This window comes from Lepus europaeus, chromosome 1, assembly GCF_033115175.1.
Source record: "Lepus europaeus isolate LE1 chromosome 1, mLepTim1.pri, whole genome shotgun sequence".
In the NCBI taxonomy this organism is placed as follows: domain Eukaryota; kingdom Metazoa; phylum Chordata; class Mammalia; order Lagomorpha; family Leporidae; genus Lepus; species Lepus europaeus.
In genome coordinates this window covers 146,774,037-146,796,848 of record NC_084827.1, presented here as the reverse complement: position 1 = coordinate 146,796,848, position 22,812 = coordinate 146,774,037, and the positions used below count along the sequence as shown (strand labels likewise).

Below are 22,812 nucleotides of genomic sequence, written 5' to 3'. Positions count from 1 at the left end.
CATAATGAAACTATAAACAAATGGTAGAATAAAATGTCCTCCATTTAATAAAGGCAATCCATAACAAAATCTGGGGGCCAGTGTTGTAGCATAACAGGTTAAGCTGCCATGCTGGCATCCCACCAGCATCCCATATGGGTATCAGTTCCAGTCCTAGCTACTCCATTAAAATCCAGCTCCCTGCTAATGTGCCTAGAAAAGCAGCAAAAACTGGCCCAAGTGCTTGGGCTCCTCCGCCCATGTGGAAGACCTGGAAGAAGCTCCAGGTTCCTGGCTTCAGTCTCACCAACCCCCAGCCACTACAGTCATTAAGGGAGTGAACTTGCAGGTTGAAGAAAAAAAAGATATATGAGATTTTGTCTTTAAAAAACATTTGTAGTTAGAATGATAATTAATGATGAAAGGCTGATTTTTTTCCCTCTACATGTGGAAATGAGGCTTAAGTGTCTTATTATACCACTTCCATTCAAGAGTATAAAAACGCATATAGTTTGAAAAGAAAAAAGTAAAACTGTATTTTTTTGCAGACAACATGTCTATATAACCTAAGAGGGACTACACTATAGAACTAAATTTAACAAGGTCACATGAAACAAGATCAATATACAAAACTAAACTGTATTTCCTTGTATTGGTTAACAACTGGAAAATACAATTGAATACCAATCATTTTCAAAAAAAAAAAAAAAAGTTCTTCAGATAAGTTAACAAAATATGTTTAAAACCTATAAAAGGTCAAAAGATTGTGGAACCTGAATAAAAAAGTAAGTTTAGGGGCAAACAGAAAGTCTAGAGGTTAACTCACTGGTTAAGATGCCTAAGCTAAGACGCCTAGTAATTCCCGGCTCTGGCTCATGACTCCAGCTACTTATTAATGCAGACCCTGGGAGGCAGCAAAGAAGACTCAAACAACTAAGACTCAACCGCTTGGGCTAGAAAACCTGTATTGAGTTCCTAGCTCCTGGCTTCAACTCTGCCCAACCCTGGCCTACTTCCATTTACTGTGGAGTGAAAGTAACTGGAATATCTCTCTCTCTCTCTCTCCCTGCCTCACCCATCCATCTCAAATACATGAGGGGAAAAATTTTTTTTAGAGATTTTGTTTATTAGAAAAGCAGAGTTACAGAGAGAGAGAAGCAGAGATCTTCCGTCTGCTCATTCACTCCCCATATGGCTGTGACAGCCTGGGCTAAGCCAGGCCAAACTCAGAAGCCAGGAGCTCCATCCAGGTCTCCCACAGAGGTGGCAGGAACCTAAGCACTTGGGTCATCTTCCTCTGCTCTTCCAAGCCCATTAGCAGGGAGCTGGATTGGAAGTGGAGCAGCCAGGACACAAACACCACATGGGATGCTGGAGTTGCAGGCAAAAGCTTTACCAGCTATGCCACAACACAGGCCCTGGGAAAATTATTTTTAAAGATAAGTTTATTTTAGTGCAAACAATTTTGAAATCTATACATGTGAAGGGTCTTCAGAAAGTTCATGAGAAATGTATTTCATGAAAATTTTGGAACCAAATTTATCTTTTTTTTTTTTTTTTGACAGGCAGAGTGGACAGCGAGAGAGAGAGACAGAGAGAAAGGTCTTCCGTTTCCATTGGTTCATCCTTCAATGGCCGCTGCAGCCAACGCGCTGCAGCCGGTGGACCGTGCTGATCCGAAGCCAGGAGCCAGGTGCTTCCTCCTGGTCTCCCACGCAGGTGCAGGGCCCAAGCACTTGGGCCATCCTCCACTGCACTCCCGGGTTATAGCAGAGAGCTGGCCTGGAAGAGGAGCAACCGGGACAGAATCCGGCACCCCGACCGGGACTAGAACCCGGTGTGCCAGCGCCGCAAGGCGGAGGATTAGCCTATTGAGCCGCAGCGCCGGCTGTAAAGTACTTTCATATATAAAACATAGAAAGGCTTTTATGGGGTCCTGCACTTTTAAGCCAGAGTGGTGCCCACGTCTACCAATTCTGTTTTGTTTTTTTTGTTTGTTTGTTTGTTTGTTTTTTGACAGGCAGAGTTAGTCAGTGAAAGAGAGAAAGACAGAGAGAAAGGTCTTCCTTCCATTGGTTCACCCCCCAAATGGCCGTTACAGCCAGCGCGGCGCGCCAATCCGAAGCCAGGAGCCAGGTGCTTCCTCCTGGTCTCCCATGCGGGTGCAGGGCCCAAGCACTTGGGCCATCCTCCACTGCACTCCCGGGCCACAGCAGAGAGCTGGCCTGGAAGAGGAGCAACTGGGACAGAATCTGGCGCCCCAACCAGGACTAGAACCCCGGGTGCCAGCGCAGCAGGTGGAGGATTAGCCTAGTGAGCTGTGGCGCCAGCCTACCAATTCTGTTTTATAATCTCACCGAAGAGGCAAGTATTGTGGCACAGCAGCTTAAGCCACTACCTGCAATGCTGGCATCCCACATTAGCACCACTTCAAGTCCAGGCTGCTTCACTTCTGATCCAATTCCCTGCTAATGTGCCTGGGAAAGCAATAGCACTTGGGCCCCTGCCACCCACATGTGAGACCTGGATGGAGCGCTGGGCTCCTGGCCCCAGGCACTAGGGTCATTTGGGGAGTAAACCAGCAGATCAAAGATCTCTCTCTCTCTCTTTTTTCTCAGAGCCAGTGCTGTGGCCTGCAGCACCAGCATTCCATATAGGTACCAGTTCAAGTCCTCGCTGTTCCACTTCTGATCCAGCTTCCCTGCTACTGGGCATGGAAAAGCAGTGGAAGATGGCCCACATACTTAGACCCCTGCATCCACACAGGAGACCCATATGAAGTTCCTGGTTCCTGGCTTTGGCATGGCCCAACCTGGGCTGTTGCGGCCATTTGGAGAGTGAACCAGCAGATGGAAAATTTCTCTGTCTCTCCCTCTCTAACTTTGCCTTTCAAATAAATAAATAAATCTTGAAAAAAAAAAAAAAAACTCACCAAAGAATAGCCCTGGGACTGCCATGAGGATACCTGCTAAATAGCAACTCCTTTTACTGTTCTAATGGCATGCTGGGTTTCCTGTCATGTACCCTTAAGAGAGGCCAGTTCCCTTCATGAACTATTGTGAATATATGAGTTTGATTATCTAGCTAGAGCCAGCTTCACTATTGTTGGCTAAGTAGAGTGAGCAAGGCAATTATCTTTACCAAGCAATCGAGCAGAAGACAATTTCAAAGGCAGAGAGACAACAGAGAGACCTTCCATTCAGTGGTTGACTCCTCAAACACCCAAAACAGCCAGGGCTAGGTCAAGCGGAAGCCAGAAGTCTCAAACTCATTGCAGATGGGTAGCAAGGGCTGAAGTCCTTGAGATGTCAACTGTTACTCCCAAGGTAACAGTTAGACATGCATTAGTAGGAAGCTGGATCACAAGAGGGGTAATGGCAACTTAAATCAGGCACACCAATATGGTATAAAGGCATCCCAAGTGACAAGTTAAGACCCTGTGCCAAATGCCCCCAAAAGATCATTTCTGTCTTATTTTATTCCAGAGGAAAAAATATAAGAGAAAAGAAGTAAATATGGCAAAATATAAAGATCTGACAAATCTGAGTGGGAAACACATACTTGTATTCCATTTTTATTCTGCAAATTTTACTACAACCTTGAAAGATGGCATGATCATCCTTCAATAAAGAAAACTATGCTCTACAAAAGTCACAAATCTAGTGGCTAACTCTCTTAAGTATCCTATCTTAATTAAAAATGCTAAAGTTCTAAAATATACATGAGGGTGGTTAAGGCATTGGGTACAGTGGCTAGATACTGTTTGTGATGCCCACATATTTGAGTGCTTGGTTCAAGTCCTGGCTATGCTCTTAATTCTAGTTTCCTGCAAATGCACACCTTGGGGGGCAATAAGTGAAAGCACAATTATCTGGGTTCTCATCATCTATATGGGAGACCTGGAATGAGTGTACACTGCTAGCATCAGCCTGGCCTAGTCCCAGCTATTGCCAGCACCTGGGTAATGAATCTGCAGACGGGCAATCTCTAAAAGAAAATAATTAACTAAACAATTAATTAAAATACATGAGAGTACCTCAAAAAGTTCACATAAAAGGAGGGTACTTGGTCTAGTGATTAACACCTGCATCCCATACCAGAGTGTCAGCTCCCGGCTCTAGCTTCCAGCTAATGTGAACCCTGGGAGGTGGCAATGACAGCTCAAGTAACTGGATTCCTACCACCCATGTGGGAGACCTGGATTGAGTTCCTGGCTCCTGGTTTCAAAGGCACTGTAGGCATTTGGGGAGTGAACCAAGACTGATAGTCAGTCTTGTCCATCTCTCAGCTAAATAAAGGGAAAAGGTCATAGAAAATGGAATTACAAGGCAACCTGATTTTGATGTAAAAAGTTTTAAAATAATATATGCAAAGAGGTCCTTAAAAGTTCATGTAAAACTTGTATTATGAAAAAATTATGCATGCACTTCAAAATTATTTTGTACAATGTTATATCTCAAAAAGTTTGTGGAAAACAGAATTAAAAATCTGTCTATTTTGGTGCAAAAAATGAAGCTCATGCATGTGAGGAGCCTTCAAAAAGTTCATGAATAAAACATATTATGGAAAGACTACACATCGATTTCAAAATGGTAGCCAGATTAATCACATTTTCCACAAACTGTAAAGTATTCTCATAAACTTTTAATTCCAGGTTTCCAGGAACTTTCTGAAGCATCTTTATAATACTGTATTTTTTTTTTTGACAGGCAGAGTGGACAGTGAGAGAGAGAGAGAGAGAGAAAGGTCTTCCTTTTCTGTTGGTTCACCCCTCAAATGGCCGCTACGGCCAAAGCGCTTGCGCTGATCCGAGGCCGGGAGCCAGATGCTTCCTCCTGGTCTCCTATGCGGCTGCAGGGCCCAAGCACTTGGGCCATCCTCCACTACCTTCCCAGGCCACAGCAGAGGTCTGGACTGGAAGAGGAGCAACTGGGACAGAATCCGGCACCCCAATCGGGAATAGAACCCAGGGTGCCGGCACTGCAGGCAGAGGAGTAGCCAAGTGAGCTGCGGCGCTGGCCATAAACTTTTTTTTTTTTTTATTTGACAGGCAGAGTTAGAGAGAGAGACAGAGAGAAAGGTTCCTTTCCGTTGGTTCACTCCCCAAATGGCTGCTACAGCCAGCGCACTGCGCCAATCCAAAGCCAGGAGCCAGGTGCTTCCTCCTGGTCTCCCATGCGGGTGCAGGGCCCAAGCACTTGGGCCATCCTCCACTGCCTTCCCAGGCCACAGCAGAGAGCTGGCCTGGAAGAGGAGCAACTGGGACAGAATCTGACGCCCCATACAGGACTAGAACCCGGGGTGCCGGCGCCGCAGGCAGAGGATTAGCCAAGTGAGCCGCAGCGCCAGCCTTATAATACTGTATTAAATTATTCAGCTCTTCTCAAAAGGGAAACACTCTGTGAAGAGAAAATTCAATAAAACCAGAACAATAGTCAAAACCAAACCAAATCAGGTCCTCCAATAACAGGTTCTCAAGATCTTTATCTTATAAATTCACAAAGTCCAAATCAATCAAGGTCAGAATAAAGAATAATCAGAATAAGATGAAAAGTCAACGTAAGAGAAATCAGAGGTGTTACTTACGATAAAAGAAAGGGACAAACTCTACTGTGAGAGAAGCTGGTTTATATTTCTGTCTGCTCTTTTCCATGGTACTAAGGATTCGTCTATCATAAAAAAGAAGATAATAACAAATTATAACATGGGTGGTGAGAGATGACACATTACCAAAACAATTATACAACAAATTATATTTTTACTTTTGATTTGTTTACTGAACAATACATCTCCAGCACTGGCATCATCTTGAAAGTCTAGCCAATAACTGAAATAATTTAAAGAATTTCTTCTGAATTAAGCAATATGGTGGTTAACACAGGTTAAGACTTAAACTAACTGGAAATTGAAAAAAGGACCTAGCTCTTCAATGTTTCAATCTTTAAAAGAACTGTTTATTAGTACTGCTAAATTAACAGCTAAGACCAGTAGCTAATTATTACAGTATACTTGAAATTGATCAGAAATCAGGCTAATCTACTACTTTCTGAAGTTTAATCTGAACACAATGGGCTCACGCAACTAGCTTCATTCTAATGGTATAATTCCATGATGGAAATCATTTTTGTTTTTAATACCAACTATAGTAGTTTTGATGGATGTAATGCTGTCTACAGACTTGGTTTGGGCAATACAAATTGCATGTGTTTTTACCAAGAACATCACAATTCAAGAAAAAAAATCTGAATCTCTTAGATGGATATGGTAGTACAGATATTGGTGAAAACTAAATAAATAAATAAACAAGACATTTTCTTCTGCCCTGAAAAAGTACTTAACATCATTAGATAAAAATAAATATGATCTACTGGTAATACACAGACTTAATATGTAACTTTTTCTTAATGATTATCACTGAGTTACTGAGATTCCTTCCCTCATAATTAATTCAAAGCTAGGAAGAAATTCAACTGACCACAGAATACACCAAATAGGAGGAGGACATCTGGACTCACAGATGGCAAAATACAGAGTCCTAAGATCCAGATGTAATATCTAGACTCAACAGGAATTATTTCAGACACCATTTGCTATTGCATGCTTTCTAGTCTATGTTCATTCCCATAATGAAGCAAAAAATGATCATATTTCCCATATTTAATGTTAAACATAACACTAGGATTAGATCTTCATAGTTAAGACCATTACCAAAGATTTTTTTTGTTTTTATGGCAATGCAAAATTTATTAGAGTTTGAAATTTAAAACTTCACTCAAATGATAGAATTTTAGAAGAATAAAATGACTTAGCATTCAGGTAGATTTTTCCATGAGATTATTTCCATTTTGTTAAGTTATTATACAGCATAAATAGATTGGCTATTCCCTATCCAGACACTCTGTGCTTAACATCTTTACCTGATTAACATAATAAAAATCCGTTCCTGCAATTTGTGATCAATGACTCATTCCAAAGTCCCCATATCAGACATAATATATGAACAAATAATGTTGATTGTATTTGTGGTAAAAACACAATATGCTAACATAGACAAAAGGGCTGAGAACTACTACACATTTCAGAACCCAAAAATTAATTATCAAAATGAATTAAAAATAATTAAAACTAAGTGGAGTTGGCATTGTATGTTTTCAGTAAGTTAGTAAAGTTAAAAATGAACTCATCTTGTACTATTTTCAGAACATAGCATACTTGACTATCCCATCACGATTTAATATTTGGGCAAAACATGTAGTACTTGGCAGACACTAATACATATCAACCGGTTTCTCAGACAGCTGGAAAACACTTGTCTGCCTCTCACTTTTCTAAGCTCAGGTCCTCCAGTTAATTTAGCAATGCTTCTTTTTATGCTCTTATTACAAATTAATTTTTTTAACTTCTTTGGAAACAAATTTAAGCTCCTGCAAAAGTTAAAATAACAGTACAAAGAATGTGAAATATAGTATATACAGGTTTCATTAACATTTTATACTAGATCTTTATCAGCTTTCTCCCTTACAGTGTACATATTTTTATATATACATATGCTCACAAGTATCTTTCAGAATCTTTTTTAAAGATTTATTTATTTAAAAGGCAGAGTATCATAGGAACAGAGGAAGAAACAGAGACAATACAGATCTTCCACCCACTGTTTCACTCCCCCAGATGGCCACACTGCCAGGGTTGAGCCAGGCTGAACCCAGGAACCAGGAACTCCATCTAGGTCTCCCATGTGGGTGATAGGGACCTAAGTACTTCAGCTATCATATGCCAATTTCCCAAGCATATTAGCAGGAAGCTGTACCAAAAGTAGAGCAGCTATGACTTGGACTGGCACTCAGATACGGATACCAGCTTCCCAAGCAGCAGCTTAACCTGAGGAACCACAACACTGCACTCAATTTTTGAGAACATTTAAAGAGAAGTCACATATATCATAGCCCTTTACTTTTCTTCTTTCTCTCAACTGATACTGATTTTTTTTTCTCTTTTATTCTTTTTCTTCAATCTTGAGATGTTCTATGGAAGGTCAGGCTGTGTATTTTTTCAATTCAATTATTTTTCAGTAATTCTTTAAGCAAATGACTGCAATTCACACTGTACTGAATATTCGCTAATACGGATATTGCCTTCTACAACAGTACAGTATCAGTTCAATAAATTTAATACATCTACTTTTACCTAATCCATCACGCAGATTCCAGTTTTGTCAGTTCTCCCAAACAACTCCTCTACTGCACTTTCCCCATTTCCAGGACAGTTTTCCCGAGGCAGGGGCAGGTTACTGCATCTGGCGTCTGTTTATTCTTCTTGAATCGGAAATATTTCCCAATCTCTCTTTGTGACATTTTTAAAGGATGCTAGCCCCCGCTACCTCCCTTTATTTACCATGTTCTTCATTTTGGAGTTGCGGATATTTCCTCATAATTAGACTAGGAAGACATATTCTTGGCTGGAATAATTAGCCAAGCAATGATGTGCTCTTCTCATGGTATCACATGTGAAGACACATGGTGCCCATCTGATTCTCACTGGTGATATTAAAGCGGATCATTCAGTCCACTGTGTTATTTGGGTACTATCCCCCAAAATGCTAATTTTCCATTTGCAAGTAATAAGTAATCTCTTGGAGACAATTTAAAACTATGCACATTCTGTGTTCCTTACTAAAATCTTCCCAGTGATGTCTGACCAAGTATTTACAATCACATTGCCAAATGCCAATTTTTTTTTCCCAATTCTAGCACCAATTCCACATTTACAGTTGGTATTTAATGCTCTACTACAGGCAAGGGTCTTTATTTACCTATGTATGTGTGTATCTACCTATCTATCTATCATATCTCTGGCAAGGACCCATGAATTCCCTTTGTTTTATTTTTGCTACTGTAGTGATTTTTTGCACATACATTGCCCCAGATTTGAAAAGTAGGAGCCCCAGGATGACATTTACCAAAATTAAATTTTTCTCAGTGGTCAGGCAATGAATCCTACTAAATGTGCACTTAGCATGAGCTAAGTAATCAGTAGATTTTTGAATAAATGAGTAAGAAATTTTGAGAAAATTTCTTTCTCCATACTTATTTAGTTCCATTCAAAGAAGTCTGAGACACTGCAAGCTAAGTTAAAATTGAGCTAATAGGGGCCAAGGTTGTGGCATAGCAAGGTAAAGCTGCCGCCTGAGATGCTGGCATCCCATAGGGGTACCAGTTTGAGTATCAGTCGCTGCACTTCTAATCCAGTTCCCTGTTAACAGTCTAGTAAAAACAGCAGAAGATGGCCCAAGTATTTGGGTCCCTGACCCCACGTGGGAGACCTGGTTAAAGCTGCTGGCATCGGCGTGGCCTGCTAGGACCATTGCAGCCAACTGGGGAGTGAACCAGCAGATGGAAGACTCTTGTCTTTCTCTCTCTCTGTAACTGTGCCTTTCAAATAAATAAATAAATAAAAATTAAGCTAAGGGCCGGTGCTGTGGCGTAGCAGGTAAAGCCACCGCCTGCAGTGCTGGCATCCCATATGAGCGCCAGTTTGGGTCCCAGATCCTCCATTTAGAGAGTGACCCAGTGGATGGAAAATCTCATTGTCTGTCTTTCCTTCTTTCTCTGTTAACTCTGACATTTAAATATTAAAAAATGACAAAAGTTGGCCAGCGCCGTGGCTTAACAGGCTAATCCTCCGCCTTGCGGCGCCAGCACACTGGGTTCTAGTCCCGGTTGGGGCGCCGAAGGTCTATCCCAGTTGCCCCTCTTCCAGGCCAGCTCTCTGCTATGGCCCTGGAAGGCAGAGGAGGATGGCCCAAGTCCTTGGGCCCTGCACCCGCATGGGAGACCAGGAGGAAGCACCTGGCTCCTGGCTTCAGATCAGCGCAGTGTGCTGGCCGCAGCAGCCATTGGAGGGTGAACCAATGGCAAAAAGGAAGACCTTTCTCTCTGTCTCTCTCTCACTATCCACTCTGTCTGTCAAAAAAAAAAAAAAAGACAAATGTTGTATATATTTATGGTGTACAACAAAATATTTTGAAATATGTATATATTGTAGAAAGGCTTAATCAAGCTAATTAACAAATATATTACTTCATATAATCTGTGCAAGATAAGAATGACATGTAAATTTAAAAGCCAACTCTTGGGGTGGCCTGTTGGCAAAATGGTTAAGATGCTGCCTGAGATGCCTGCATCCCATACTAGAGTGCCTGGGTTAGAGTTCCAGCTCCATTTTGATTTTAGCTTCCTGCTAATGTGTACCCTCATGGGAGACCTGGATTGAGTTCTAGGCTCCTGGTTTCAGCCTGGTCTAGCCCCAGCAATTGCAGGTATTTGGGGAGTAAACCAGTAGAACCATTGGAAGTGAACCAGTGAACCAGCAGAAGATTCATTCTCTACCTCTATCTCACTGCATTATAAATAAAACATTTTATCCCTCCCTAAAAAAACAAACAAACAAAAACCACCTTAACTTTTTTGAACTCCACTGGTAATTAAGCTACAATAAACTACTATAATTGAGCTACAAATCCACTAGTCTATACTCTCTCTGCCTTCCAATGAGACTAGGATAGGCACTTTTTAAAATGTCTTTCTCCTTTTTCAGTTGCCTCCCTTTTGGGTTCCCCAACACTGGCACTAGACAGAAATTACAACAAAGAATGAAAAGGGGAGTGGTTCCATATTCCTCTTTTCCACTGTACTCGTTAGCAGTGAGCCAGCAAAATTCTTCACTTAAAGTAATAGCAGCTGGTTCCTGCCCTCAGCTTATTTTTGGCAGTCCTAGAACAAGCTTCCTCATTGGCCATTCAGGATACCAGAATCAGCTAAGCAATGCTCCCTTCCTCAGAGGAGCTTTCTGGCTGCAAGGGCTTCTTCAAATATCTGGATTAAATCCAGTACCATCCCTCTGTTCCCATCTCCCTAGGGAAGGTCATTGTTTCCTGAAGTCACTATCTCTGAATTACCCCGGTGTTGCACTATTGCCTTTTTAGTTCTCTAATAGCTCTGTTTAATAACTTCCTTGCCGGCACACCGGGTTCTAGTCCCGGTCGGGGCACTGATCCTGTCCCGGTTGCCCCTCTTCCAGGCCAGCTCTCTGCTGTGGCCAGGGAGTGCAGTGGAGGATGGCCCAAGTGTTTGGGCTCTGCACCCCATGGGAGACCAAGATAAGCACCTGGCTCCTGCCATCGGAACAGCACGGTGCGCCGGCCGCAGCGCGCTACCGCGGCGGCCATTAGAGGGTGAACCAACGGCAAAAGGAAGACCTTTCTCTCTGTCTCTCTCTCTCTCTCTCACTGTCCACTCTGCCTGTCAAAAATTAAAAAAAAAAAAAAAAAACTTCCTTGCATTACATTCTCTTAAATATCTAGTTTGGTTTCTGTTTTCCTAAATGGATTCTGACTGGTACAAGATCTCCAACTAAAAATAAATGTAAAAAATACTGACAAAAAGTATTTTTAAAATTATGAAATACACTTTTTGAAAAAGAAAACATTTCTTGAAAAATATGTTCACTATACTTGTTGCTATTGTGCTTTTAACATTTCTTATCAGATTATTAGTATTCAACTGCATTGAAAAATACAAGTTCAGAGGAGGAATGCACTGAATTATCTGAAAGTATCACTTAACAATTAACTCATTACCTCTAACATGTTTGTTTATCTGAGTTAAGCTTGTGGGTCTTAAACAAATCTTTACAATTGCTTTCATAGAAATGACTTGCTTTAAAGAATCACATGTATCATGGAATTTATGTTTTATATGAAAATTATGATTTTATAAGACATACCCTGAGATTCTATGTCGCCAATTCCTATAAGGATCATACAAACTTTCACAAAATGCCAATGCATGAATCACAAATTCTTCAATAGAAGTCTGATCCGCCATTTCCTTCTCCTTTTTTTTGCTTTTTAACTGAAAATTAAGTTAAAAATAAAAAGGCATGATCATTCAACACCTAACAATAAATTATTTTTGTGCAAAAAAAACCTAATTTCCCCATTGAGTCTAAAAGAGCCATTGGATCATATGGACCAAATATACCATCGTAAATTTTAAATTTTTCCTAAGATACGTATTAAACAGACAGCCAATATCTTTTGAAATAACATGCTTTCTGTAAAAAGAGGTATGCAATAAAATCACAAACTATGTCATTAAAAAAACTAATTTTATAAAACAATGAAACTGTTTAATTAAAATAACTATTCATTCTACTTTTAGATAATACAATATCTGAAATATATACTACCCAATGATAATTTTAATTCTCTTCTCAATTAGTAACCCCTCTAAAAACATTTAACTATATTAACTATAATATAAAGAAGTGAAATCTTTTTAGTCTCAGTAAAGCAATAAAAAGAAATATATTAGTTCACACCTACTTGCTGAATATAGAGTGTTGTCATGGTGATGACATGATTAATATACGAGCAAGTCCCAATTTCTTCTACATTTGATAGATTTCTATGATAAAAAAAAATCACAAAACAGTGAATAAAATGTATGTTCACATATTCAGTTTGAATTTTGAAAACATGTTGGTAAACAATGTACAAATGACAACTGTTAAAATATAAAATCACTATAGCTATACAAATGAGTGCCTTCCACTGAGATTGTAAAATACAGCTCAAGCACCACTTAACTATGCTGTATAAGAAGTACATGCCCAGGGCCGGCACTGTGGCGTAGCTGGTAAAACTGCCTGCAGTGCCGGAATCCCACATGGGCATCGGTTCGTGTCCCAGCTGCTCCACTTCTAATCCAGCTCTCTGCTATGACCTGGGAAAGCAGTAGAAGATGGCCCAAGTCCTTGGGCCACCTTCTGTTGTTTTCTCAGGCCATCAGCATGGAGCTGAATCAGAAGTGGAGCAGCCAGGGATTGAACCAATGCCCACATGGGATGCTAGCGTCACAGGTAGCAACTTAACCCGCTGTGCCACAACGCCAGCCCCTAGATAAGATTTTTAAGATATAAAACCAAAAACATAACCCACAAAAAGCAAATTGATAACCTGGACTTCATTAAAATTAAAAACATCTGCTCAAAAAAGACTATTAATCACAGACTGTGAAAAAATATTTCTAAAACAGACACTTGATAAAGAATTGAATCTCAAAAAATTCAAAAATCTTTTAAAGCTTCACAAAAAAAAAGCCATCCAATTTTTTTAAATGGGCAAAAAGCTTTAAGTAGAAATTTCAAAAAAGAAGATATAAGTGGCAAATAGCCAAATGAAAAAATGCTGCACATCTTCTGTCATTCAACAACTGAAAATGAAAACAAGATATCCACACTTTTATTAGAATGGCTAAAATCTAAAAGAATGGTATCACCAATTACAGGAAAAGATGAAGAGCAACAGGAACTCTCAATTATTGCTGGTGGGAATCCAAAAAGATAACAACCACTGTAGGAGACAATGTGAAAGTTTCTAGTAAAACTAAACATAAGCTAATCATATGATACAATAATCATGTTCCTGGGTATTTACCTAAATGAATAAAACACTTGTCCACACAAAACCTGCAAATGGAGGTTTTTTTTTTTTTTTTTTTTTTTTTTTTTTTTTTTTTTTATTAAACTTTTATTTAATGAATATAAATTTCCAAAGTATAGCTTGTGGGTTACAATGGCTTCCCCCCTCCCATAACTTCCCTCCCGCCCGCAACCCTCCCCCCTCCCCCTCCCTTTCCCCTTCCATTCATGTAAAGATTCATTTTCAATTCTCTTTGTATACAGAAGATCAATTTAGTATATATTAGGTAAAGGTTTCAACATTTTGCCCATATAGCAACATCGAGTGAAAAAACTACCATTGGATTACTAATTATAGCATTAAATAGCAATGTACAGCACATTAAAGACAGAGATCCTACATAATTTTTTTTTTCAAAATAATTAATTTTCTATGCCATTTCCATTTTAACACCATGTAATCAACTGTCAGCCTTTTGGCTAAGATAAATTGTAAAATTTTATTTATTTGATCTTTACTTAGTATATACAGAATCGATCTTCTGTATATAAAGATAATTGGAAATGAAAAAAAAAACTGGTGTTAAATTGGAAATTGCATGGAAAATTAATTAATTTTTTAAAAATATCATGTACGATCTCTGTCTTTAATGTGCTGTACACTCTTATTTAATGCTATAACTAGTACTCCAACAGTATTTTTTCACTTTGTGTTGCTATGTGGGGGCAAACTGTTGAAATCTTTACTTAATATATACTAAACTGATCTTCTGTATATAAAGAGAATTGAAAATGAATCTTGATGTGAATGGAAGGGGAGAGGGAGCGGGAAAGGAGAGGGTTGCAGGTGGGAGGGAAGTTATGGGGGGGGGGCATTGTAATCCATAAGCTGTACTTTGGAAATTTATATTCATTAAATGAAAGTTTTAAAAAAAATATTTATTTGAGAGGCACATGTGCCCTCACACACGGAAGCAGAGGTGAGGTTAGAGGGGTAGAGAGAGATTCCACCTGCTAGTTTACTCCCCAAATGCCTTCAAAGGCCACAGCTGAGCCAAGCCAAAGCTGAGAGCTGGGAAATTAATCTGGATCACCCATACAGGTCACTTAGGGCCTCCCAGGATGTATACCAGCAGGACGGTGGAAAGCCAGGCACTTTGGCATGGAATGCAGGTGGCCCAAGTGGCATCTCAACCACTAGCACAAGCACCCACCTCTCGTATGTTAATGTCTACAATACTTTCATAAGTAATTGTGAAAAGTGAGATGTGACTCAGTCCTTCAATAGATGAATAAACAAACTGGAGTTTTCCATCAGTGGAATAATATTCAGAGATTAAAAAAGAAATGTGATGGGGGCGGCGCCGTGGCTCACTTTTTGTCCTCTTGTCTGTGGCACCAGCATCCCATACGGGCGCCGGGTTCTAGTCCCAGTTGCTCCTCTTCCAGTCCAGCTTTCTGCTGTGGCCCGGGAGGGCACTGGAAGATTGCCCAGGTACTTGCGCCCCTGCACCTGCAGGGGGGACCAGAAGGAGGCACCTGGCTCCTGGCTTCAGATTGGTGCAGCACACCGGCCGTATCGGCCATTTGGGGGGTGAACCCACGACTTTCTCTCTCTCTCACACTGCCTAACTCTGCCTGTCAAATAAAAAAAAAAAAAAGGTGACATCAAGCCACAGAAAACAAGAAGTAGCCATAAATATATATTGCTAAGTGAGAGAAGTCATTTTGAAAAGGCTATAATATGAAGGTACTTCACAAAAGTTCATGGAAAATAAAATAAAAGGTAAGTGTTATTTGGTGCAAATGTCAGTATCAATTCACAGTTTTTTCACAATACGCATTTTCTCTGAGCTTTTTGAAGTCTCTTGCATTGAATGATTCCAAAAACATGACATCTAGAAAAGGCAAAACTAGATTAAAAAGATCAAAGGTTGCCAGTGGTTGGTGGGGGCAGAGGGAGGAGCATAGAGAGAATGAATAGGTTGAGGAAGGTGCTTTTTAGGATGGTGAAACTGTTCTGTATGATACCATGACGGCAGATACATGACAATATGCATACGTCAAAACCCATAGAAATCTACAACACAAATGCAAACCCTAATCTACAATACAGACTTTAGTTAATAACTGGTTCATCAATTATAACAAATTTACCAAACTAACGCAAGATATTAAAATAGGAGAAACTAGAGGATGAAGCAAGAACCCAAACTACTTTAAAACATAAGATCTACTAAAATTTAAAAAAGAGTTTAAAAAATTTAAAGTAAAAGCAACAACATCAACAAAAGTCAAGTCTCTGGAAATAGAAACATATCCTGCGATTGGCAGCTACTGAGTATGAAATTTATCATTAGAGACTAATTTCTACTGAAAAAAATTCAGCCAAAAAATGTGCTGAACATCTTTGTGTGTCCTACTATTACCAAGAGACAGACATAATGGATTTAAAACATTTATCTATAGAATTTTCAACTTATGCAAAATTGCAGTAGGTAGTTAACAGCAAGGAATTCAGCAAATAACAGAAAAAGATTAAGTCCAACATATGCCTTACTGCCTGACTAAATATTTTTTCCCCCTCAACCTGTAAAATTTTTATTCTACTTTTCTAAAGATGATGAAAAATATGAAAACAGAAATATGCCAAAGGTTCCCAGAGAGGGCTGGGGTAAAATGTTTTTCAACAACTTTGCTTCAATCATTCCATCATTCCTTCAATCAAAAGCAAAGAGGTACTAAATCAAACATGATTAAGAGATCAGTTAAGTCACTATTTATCTGCTAATTCATTATAAAATATTTACAAAACATAAAGTGTATATGATAAGAAGTTACTTGGAAAAATAAGGCAGATTTGCAAGACCATTTTATGCTTTCAACTCAATGATTCTCCTATTTTCAATTTTTATACACAGATTAGTATTCAATTTTTGAAAACTCCAAGTGTGTGAGCTCTTTTGAATCAGAATTTCTATAAATAAGCCTCAAGCTCTCTATTTGTAAGCTTCCAAGTTGATACTCATGCACCTCAAAATTTAAGTATCACATAGTCTGTAAACCTGGAAAATATGACAACTTCAAGAATAATTATAATACATTTAGTAAAATGTTAAAAGGAAATATTTGGAAGACATGAAAAAAACATTTTCATAAGCAATAACATACCATAATAAAAATATGCATTCAGTTACAGATGAGAACCACAGAGACAAAACTGGTATAATTTCCTTCTTTAATTTCTTTTTTTTAAGATTTTATTTACTCATTTGAAAGGCAGAGTTAGAGAGAGAGAGAGGAAGAGACAGAGACAAGTATCTTCCATTTGCTGGTTCACTCCCCAAATGTCTACAATGGTCAGGGCTGGGCCAGGACGAAGCCAGGAGCCTAGAACTTCATTCAGGTCTCCTACGTAGGCAGCAGGGGCACAAGCATTTGGGGCATCTTTTGCTGCCTTTCCAGGTGCATCAGCAATGAGTTGGATCGACAGTAGAACAACCAGTACTCGAACCAGCACTCATATGGGATGCTGGTGTTTCAGGCCGAGGCTTAACTCGCTGAGGCACAATACCGGCCCCTGGTGTAATAATTTCTTGCTTTAGTAAAAATTCCTGTCACTGATTAACACTATAAAGCAAATTTTAAAAGTCCTGGTTGGTAGAAAAAAAATCTTGGTTGAATATCTTTAAACTAGGTTTAGTAACTAAAAAGCTTTCCAATATACTAAAAAACCCAAGCGTATTGCAAGAGGGGCATTCACTCTTTAAAGCTCCATATGAACAACAAACATCATTAGTGCATTATTATTATTATCAAGTTGGTAACAATTATTTTAAAAAACAGATAATCAATTTATTTTCTGTACCAGTTACCTGCAAAGAATAATGAAGAACTTGACAAGCAAAATGGACAAGGCCTGTTGTTGTTCCTCTAACCCATCGGCCATTTTCTGAACACACTGGAGGAGCTGGATCCTCAGAACCTGCAGAATATTATCAGGAAGCAGAGATATTCCTGGAGGCATATCATCTACCCTACAATATAAGGGGAAAAAATTAAGAACAGTAGTGTAATATAAGAAAAAAAACTCTGTCACTTCAATGAACCACATTTTCAACTCTAAAGAAGTCCTTTTATTCTTCCTACATAGCTCTGTGCCTTCTCATTTACAAGGCATCACCAGATGATCATCAGAGCTAAGCAATGAGTTTGACTTCAGAAGAGTCTTGCTGAGGAAGGAGTAGGGGGAAAGGTAAGCAAGGGAGGCACAGAGACAGGCAGACAAGGAGAAGAAAGCCTGAGACAGGGAAGGGAAGACAGAAAGAGAGAGGCTAGTATCCTTAGTTGCTGTTATTTTGTACTTTTTTTTTTTTTTTTGACAGGCAGAGTGGATAGTGAGAGAGAGAGAGACAGAGAGAAAGGTCTTTCTTTTTGCCATTGGTTCACCCTCCAATGGCCGCTGCGGCCGGCACATCTTGCTGCTCCGAAGCCAGGAGCCAGGTGCTTCCTCCTGGTCTCCCACGCAGGTGCAGGGCCCAAGCACTTGGGCCATCCTCCACTGCACTCCCGGGCCATAGCAGAGAGCTGGCCTGGAAGAGGGGCAACTGGCACAGAATCCGGCACCCCAACCGGGACTAGAACCCAGTGTGCCGGCGCTGCAAGGCGGAGGATTAGCCTGTTAAGCCACAGTGCTGGCCTAGTTGCTGTTATTTTTAATTGAAAGATTTAGAATTTATTTTAAGCTTTATTTGTTTATCTGAAAGGCAGCGTTACAGAGAGGGAGAAGCAGAGACAAAGACAGAGAGAGGTCTTCTATTTGCTGGTTCACTCCCCAAATGGCTGCAATGGCCAGGGCTGGGCCGGGTCAAAGTAAGGAACCAGGAGCTTCTTCCAGGTCTCCCACACGGGTCAGGGGCACAAGGACTTGGGCCATCGTCGACCACTCTCCCAGATGTATCAGCAGGGAGCTAGATTGAAAGTGCAGCATCCAGGACTCAAACTGGCACCCATATTGGATGCTGGTGCTGCAGGTAACAGCTTTACCTGAGATGCCACAGTACAAGCTCTATATATATACTATTTCTAAAGAAATCATAACTAGTGAATAAAAATAAAGTATCTAAAAAAAAGTTTAGCATTGTGTGATTGAATGTAAGCTCCCATGACTAAATGACAAACTTTATAGTAGTCTCTTCTGCAGACAATGTTTAATGTGAAATATGACTAACATTTCTACATTCAATAAAAGACCACTTGATTCACTGCAGACAGAAGAATTTGAAGCATATCAGTAGTAATCACACAAATTCACATGATAAATATATTTTGCCTCTTTCTGAACCATTCTACAACATAAAGGAAGTGTTTTATAAAATGAACACCTTATTTTAATTAAATTACACAGAAAATAAACCACAAAGAACATTACAAAGACTGCCAAATTCTACTATCAAGTTACAGAAATACCATGTCTCATTTTGGCTTTGGCACCATGTCACTTGCAGGTTTGGATTCTTTAACTGTCTCTCATTTATAGGCAGTATCAGAAAACCTCTCATTTTTAACACAGTCTTCTCCTTACAAGCTAAAAAGTAGTGGTTAGAAAAATCATTGTTGCTTCCAGAGAATAAACAAACACTTAAACATAATTTTCAAGACTAAGCTAAACTATTTCTTCCTACTTCTCCAAAAACATGTCACCAAAACGAAAACATTAGATTTCTAATATTTCATCCTATTTATTTTTTACATAATTTTTAAAGATTTATTTACATGAGAGGCAGAGTTACACAGAGAGGGGGAGGCAAAGAGAGAGAGAGAGAGAGAGAGAGATATCTTCCATCCACTGGTTCACTCCCCAAATGGCTATATCAGCTGGGGCTGGGCCAGACCAAAGCCAAGAGCCAGGAGTTTCATCCAGGTCTCCCGCATGGGTGCAGGGACCCAAGCACTTGAGCCCTCCTCTGATGCTTTCCTAGGCACATTAGCAGGGAGTTGAATTGGAAGTGGAGCAGCCAGGACTCCAACTGGCACGGCTATGGGATGCTGACATCGCAGGTGGTAGCTTAACCTACTAAGTCACAGCACAGCCCCCATCCCAATCCTAGTTATTTAAAAGAGTATTTCCAGCACCAGCATCCCACATGGGTGCCAGTTTGTGTCCCAGCTGCTCCACATCTGATCCAACTCCCTGCTACTGGCCTGGGAAAGCAGCAGAGGATGGCCCAAATCCTTAGGCCTCTGCACCTGCCTGGGAGACCTGAAAAACGCTCCTGGCTTTAGATTGGCTCAGCTCCAGCCATTGCGGCCATTTGGGGAGTGAACCAGAGGATGGAAGACCTCCTCTCTATAACTCTTTCAAATAAATAAAATAAATCTTTTTTTTTAAAAAAGTATTTATTTTTGCCCTTGGTCTTCACATTCTCTATTTGTACCTTTTTTTAAAAAATAAATAAATAAGTAGACAGTCTAAAAATTTAGCTTCTAAAAGAAGAGAATGTTTACTAATTCTCATTGTAAAAGTAAGGCGTAATTAGAACGTTTTAGAGATGAAGTTGAGATTTTAGGCCATGTTCCTAAAGTAATGAGCACTGTAAGAACTTGGAAGCATTTCCCACCTCTGGGGCTTTACTGTCCAAAATTCCATCCTCCTTTTGGTGCAATTTCCTAAACTTCAGAAATCTGTTTCATGTCTCCACTTGGCTGTTGAATGTCTATTGTGAAAAGCAACTAATGGTTGTCTGTGTCTAACATGAAGAAGTCTAAAGTCTGAGGTTTTAAATTCTGGTAGAAAGCTCTGTCTGTGTTATGAATTCTCTCTTTGGAAATTCTTTAAAGTCAGCTTAAACGAGGATTATGATTTTCTCATCATTAAGATGATGTGACTAACAATATACTATCTTGTAAATAACATCCAGTTGAATTTTTAATGCTTTTACTAGTAAAATCTATTATTTATGGTTTAGGATTGGGGAGGTATTCATTTGTTTTTGACAGGCAGAGAAACAAATAGAAAGAGAAGTTTTCATCCATGGTTCATCCTCCCTGCCCCAAATTCTAGCAATGGCTGGGATGGTATAATATTGCAGTTGGGAGCCTAACACTCAACCCAGGTCTCCCATGTGAGTAGCAGGAATCCAATTACTCAGACCATCACTGCTGCCTCTCAGGATCTGCATAAGCTAAGCAGTTCAAATTGGGAACGAAGCCGGGACTAAAAGTGAAGCCAGGACTCCAATGTGGAACACAGGCATTTTAACCACTAGGCCAAATGCCCTGCCCACACTTTAATTTTTTGACAAAGATATCAAACACAGTTTAAACCACACCAAGTATATCATAAATAAAGTAATGTTTTCTTGGTATTCTGTCCTGTCTTTAGACATAGTAGTAATAGAAGTCAAAATAACATGTTTGGAAATGATCTCCCAACAAAAGAGACATTTATAATGTATGGATAATAACAGTTGCATGTTAGAAACTTCATACTTTTTAAAAATTTATTTGAGAGCTACACAGAGAAACACAGAAGAATAAACAGCTCCCATCCACTGGTTCACTCCTTAAACAGCCAAAACAGCTGGGGCTGGGAGCCAGGAATGCAAGTCTCCCACAGTGGCAGGAACCCAATTATATGAGAAATCATTGCTGTTTCCTGGGAGTCTGGCTGGAAACTAGGGTCAGAGATGGAGCCAGGAATCAAACTCACACTTAGATGTGGTAACTGCTAGGCTAAACATCTGTTCTACGTTAGAGACTTTAGAAGATTTCATTCCAACATTCCAAACATTCAAAGGTCAAAATCCTTACTCAATAAAATCCTTAGACATATTATTTAAAGTGAGTTGCAAATCATTAAAATAAAAGTACTTCAGGGAAGGCATCTGACACAGTGGTTGGGACATTAGGATACCACATGCCATACTGGAGTGTCTAGTTCAAGTCCAGGATCCTTCACTTCCAACCCAACTTCCTGCTGGAAGGCAGGAAATAATGGCTCAAGTACCCAGGTCCTTCCACCCATATGAGAGAATTAGACTGAGTTACAGGTTCCTGGCTTCAGTCTGGCCCAGCTCTGGCTGTTAATGGCATCTGGGGAGTGAACCAGGGGTAGAAGAACTCTGTTATTTATGCATCTCTCTGCCTTTCAAATAAAGGAAAATGAATACAATTTTTAGAAGTATTACTAGGAGGGCTGGCGCTGTGGCACAGTGGGTTAAAGCCCTGGCCTGAAGCACCGGCATCCCATATGGGTGTCGGTTCTAGTCCCGGCTGCTCCTCTTCTGATACAGCTCTCTGCTATGGCCTGGAAAGGCAGAAGATGGCCCAACTGCTTGCGCCCCTGCACCCACGTAGGAGATCCAGAGGAAGCTCCTGGCTTCAGATCAGTGCAGCTCCGGCCTTTGCAGCCATCTGGGAAGTGAACCAGTGGGTAAAGACCTCTGTTTCTGTCTCTCTCTCTCTGTAACTATGTCTTTCAAATAAATGATAAAATAAATCTTTAAAAAAAATACTACTAGGTACAAACAACAAGCATACTTTTATTAGAAATAATTAAACATAATCTTATTTTGATGACAGTTCAAGATTCAATTCTTTCCAACCTTTATAAACTTACCACAAATAATGTAACAAGGAAAAAAATCGGAAACTATATATTTATTAATAATAAAATAGTAGTCCTTCCTCAGCATAGCCATATCCTTTCTTGAGTTCAATATCTTGTCCATAGTCATAATGATTTCCTCTCTGGATTAGCACTATTATTTCTTAACAGCGTTTCTTGCTTTAAATTTAAACACTCTCGACCAGCACCGCGGCTCACTAGGCTAACCCTCCACCTGCAGCGACAGCACCTCGGGTTCTAGTCTCAGTCAGGGCGCCGGACTCTGTCCCGGTTGCCCCTCTTCCAGTCCAGCTCTCTGCTGTGGCGCAAGGAAGGCAGTGGAGGATGGACCAAGTGCTTGGGCCCTGTACCCACATGGGAGACCAGAAGGAAGCACCTGGCTTCTGGCTTTGGATCAGCGCTGTGCGCCAGCCGCAGTGGCCATTTGGGGGGTAAACCAACGGAAGGAAGACCTTTCTCTCTGTCTCTCTCTCTCTCACTGTGTAACTCTGCCTTTAAAAAAACAAAACAAAAAAAATTTAAACACTCTCCAGAACGATCCAACATGGGAAGCGGGATACACAGCAGACTCATAGAATGGCAAATGTCCTAAACAACACTCTGGCCTCAGAATCAGCTCTTAAGGAATTCAGATCTGGCTGAAGAGCCCATGAGAGTATTTTAGGCATGGGAAGCCAAGATACTCTGGCAAAAAAAAAAAAAACAACTAAATGAAAGATCGC

At 40.1% G+C, this 22,812-nt stretch overlaps 1 protein-coding gene across 2 annotated transcripts in view; it reads right to left on the bottom strand.

Moving 5' to 3' along the window:
• Positions 1 to 22,812, bottom strand: part of NBEAL1 (neurobeachin like 1) — a 203,934-nt gene that overhangs the window by 151,317 nt on the left and 29,805 nt on the right. For both annotated transcript variants that reach the window (XM_062190098.1, XM_062190096.1), the window contains exons 4-7: positions 17,337 to 17,498; positions 12,365 to 12,446; positions 11,764 to 11,891; positions 5,566 to 5,648 (exon numbers count right to left, since the gene is read on the bottom strand). In XM_062190098.1, the coding sequence (XP_062046082.1) occupies positions 5,566 to 5,648; positions 11,764 to 11,891; positions 12,365 to 12,446; positions 17,337 to 17,498 (455 nt within the window). The remainder of the gene's footprint in view (positions 1 to 5,565; positions 5,649 to 11,763; positions 11,892 to 12,364; positions 12,447 to 17,336; positions 17,499 to 22,812) is intronic.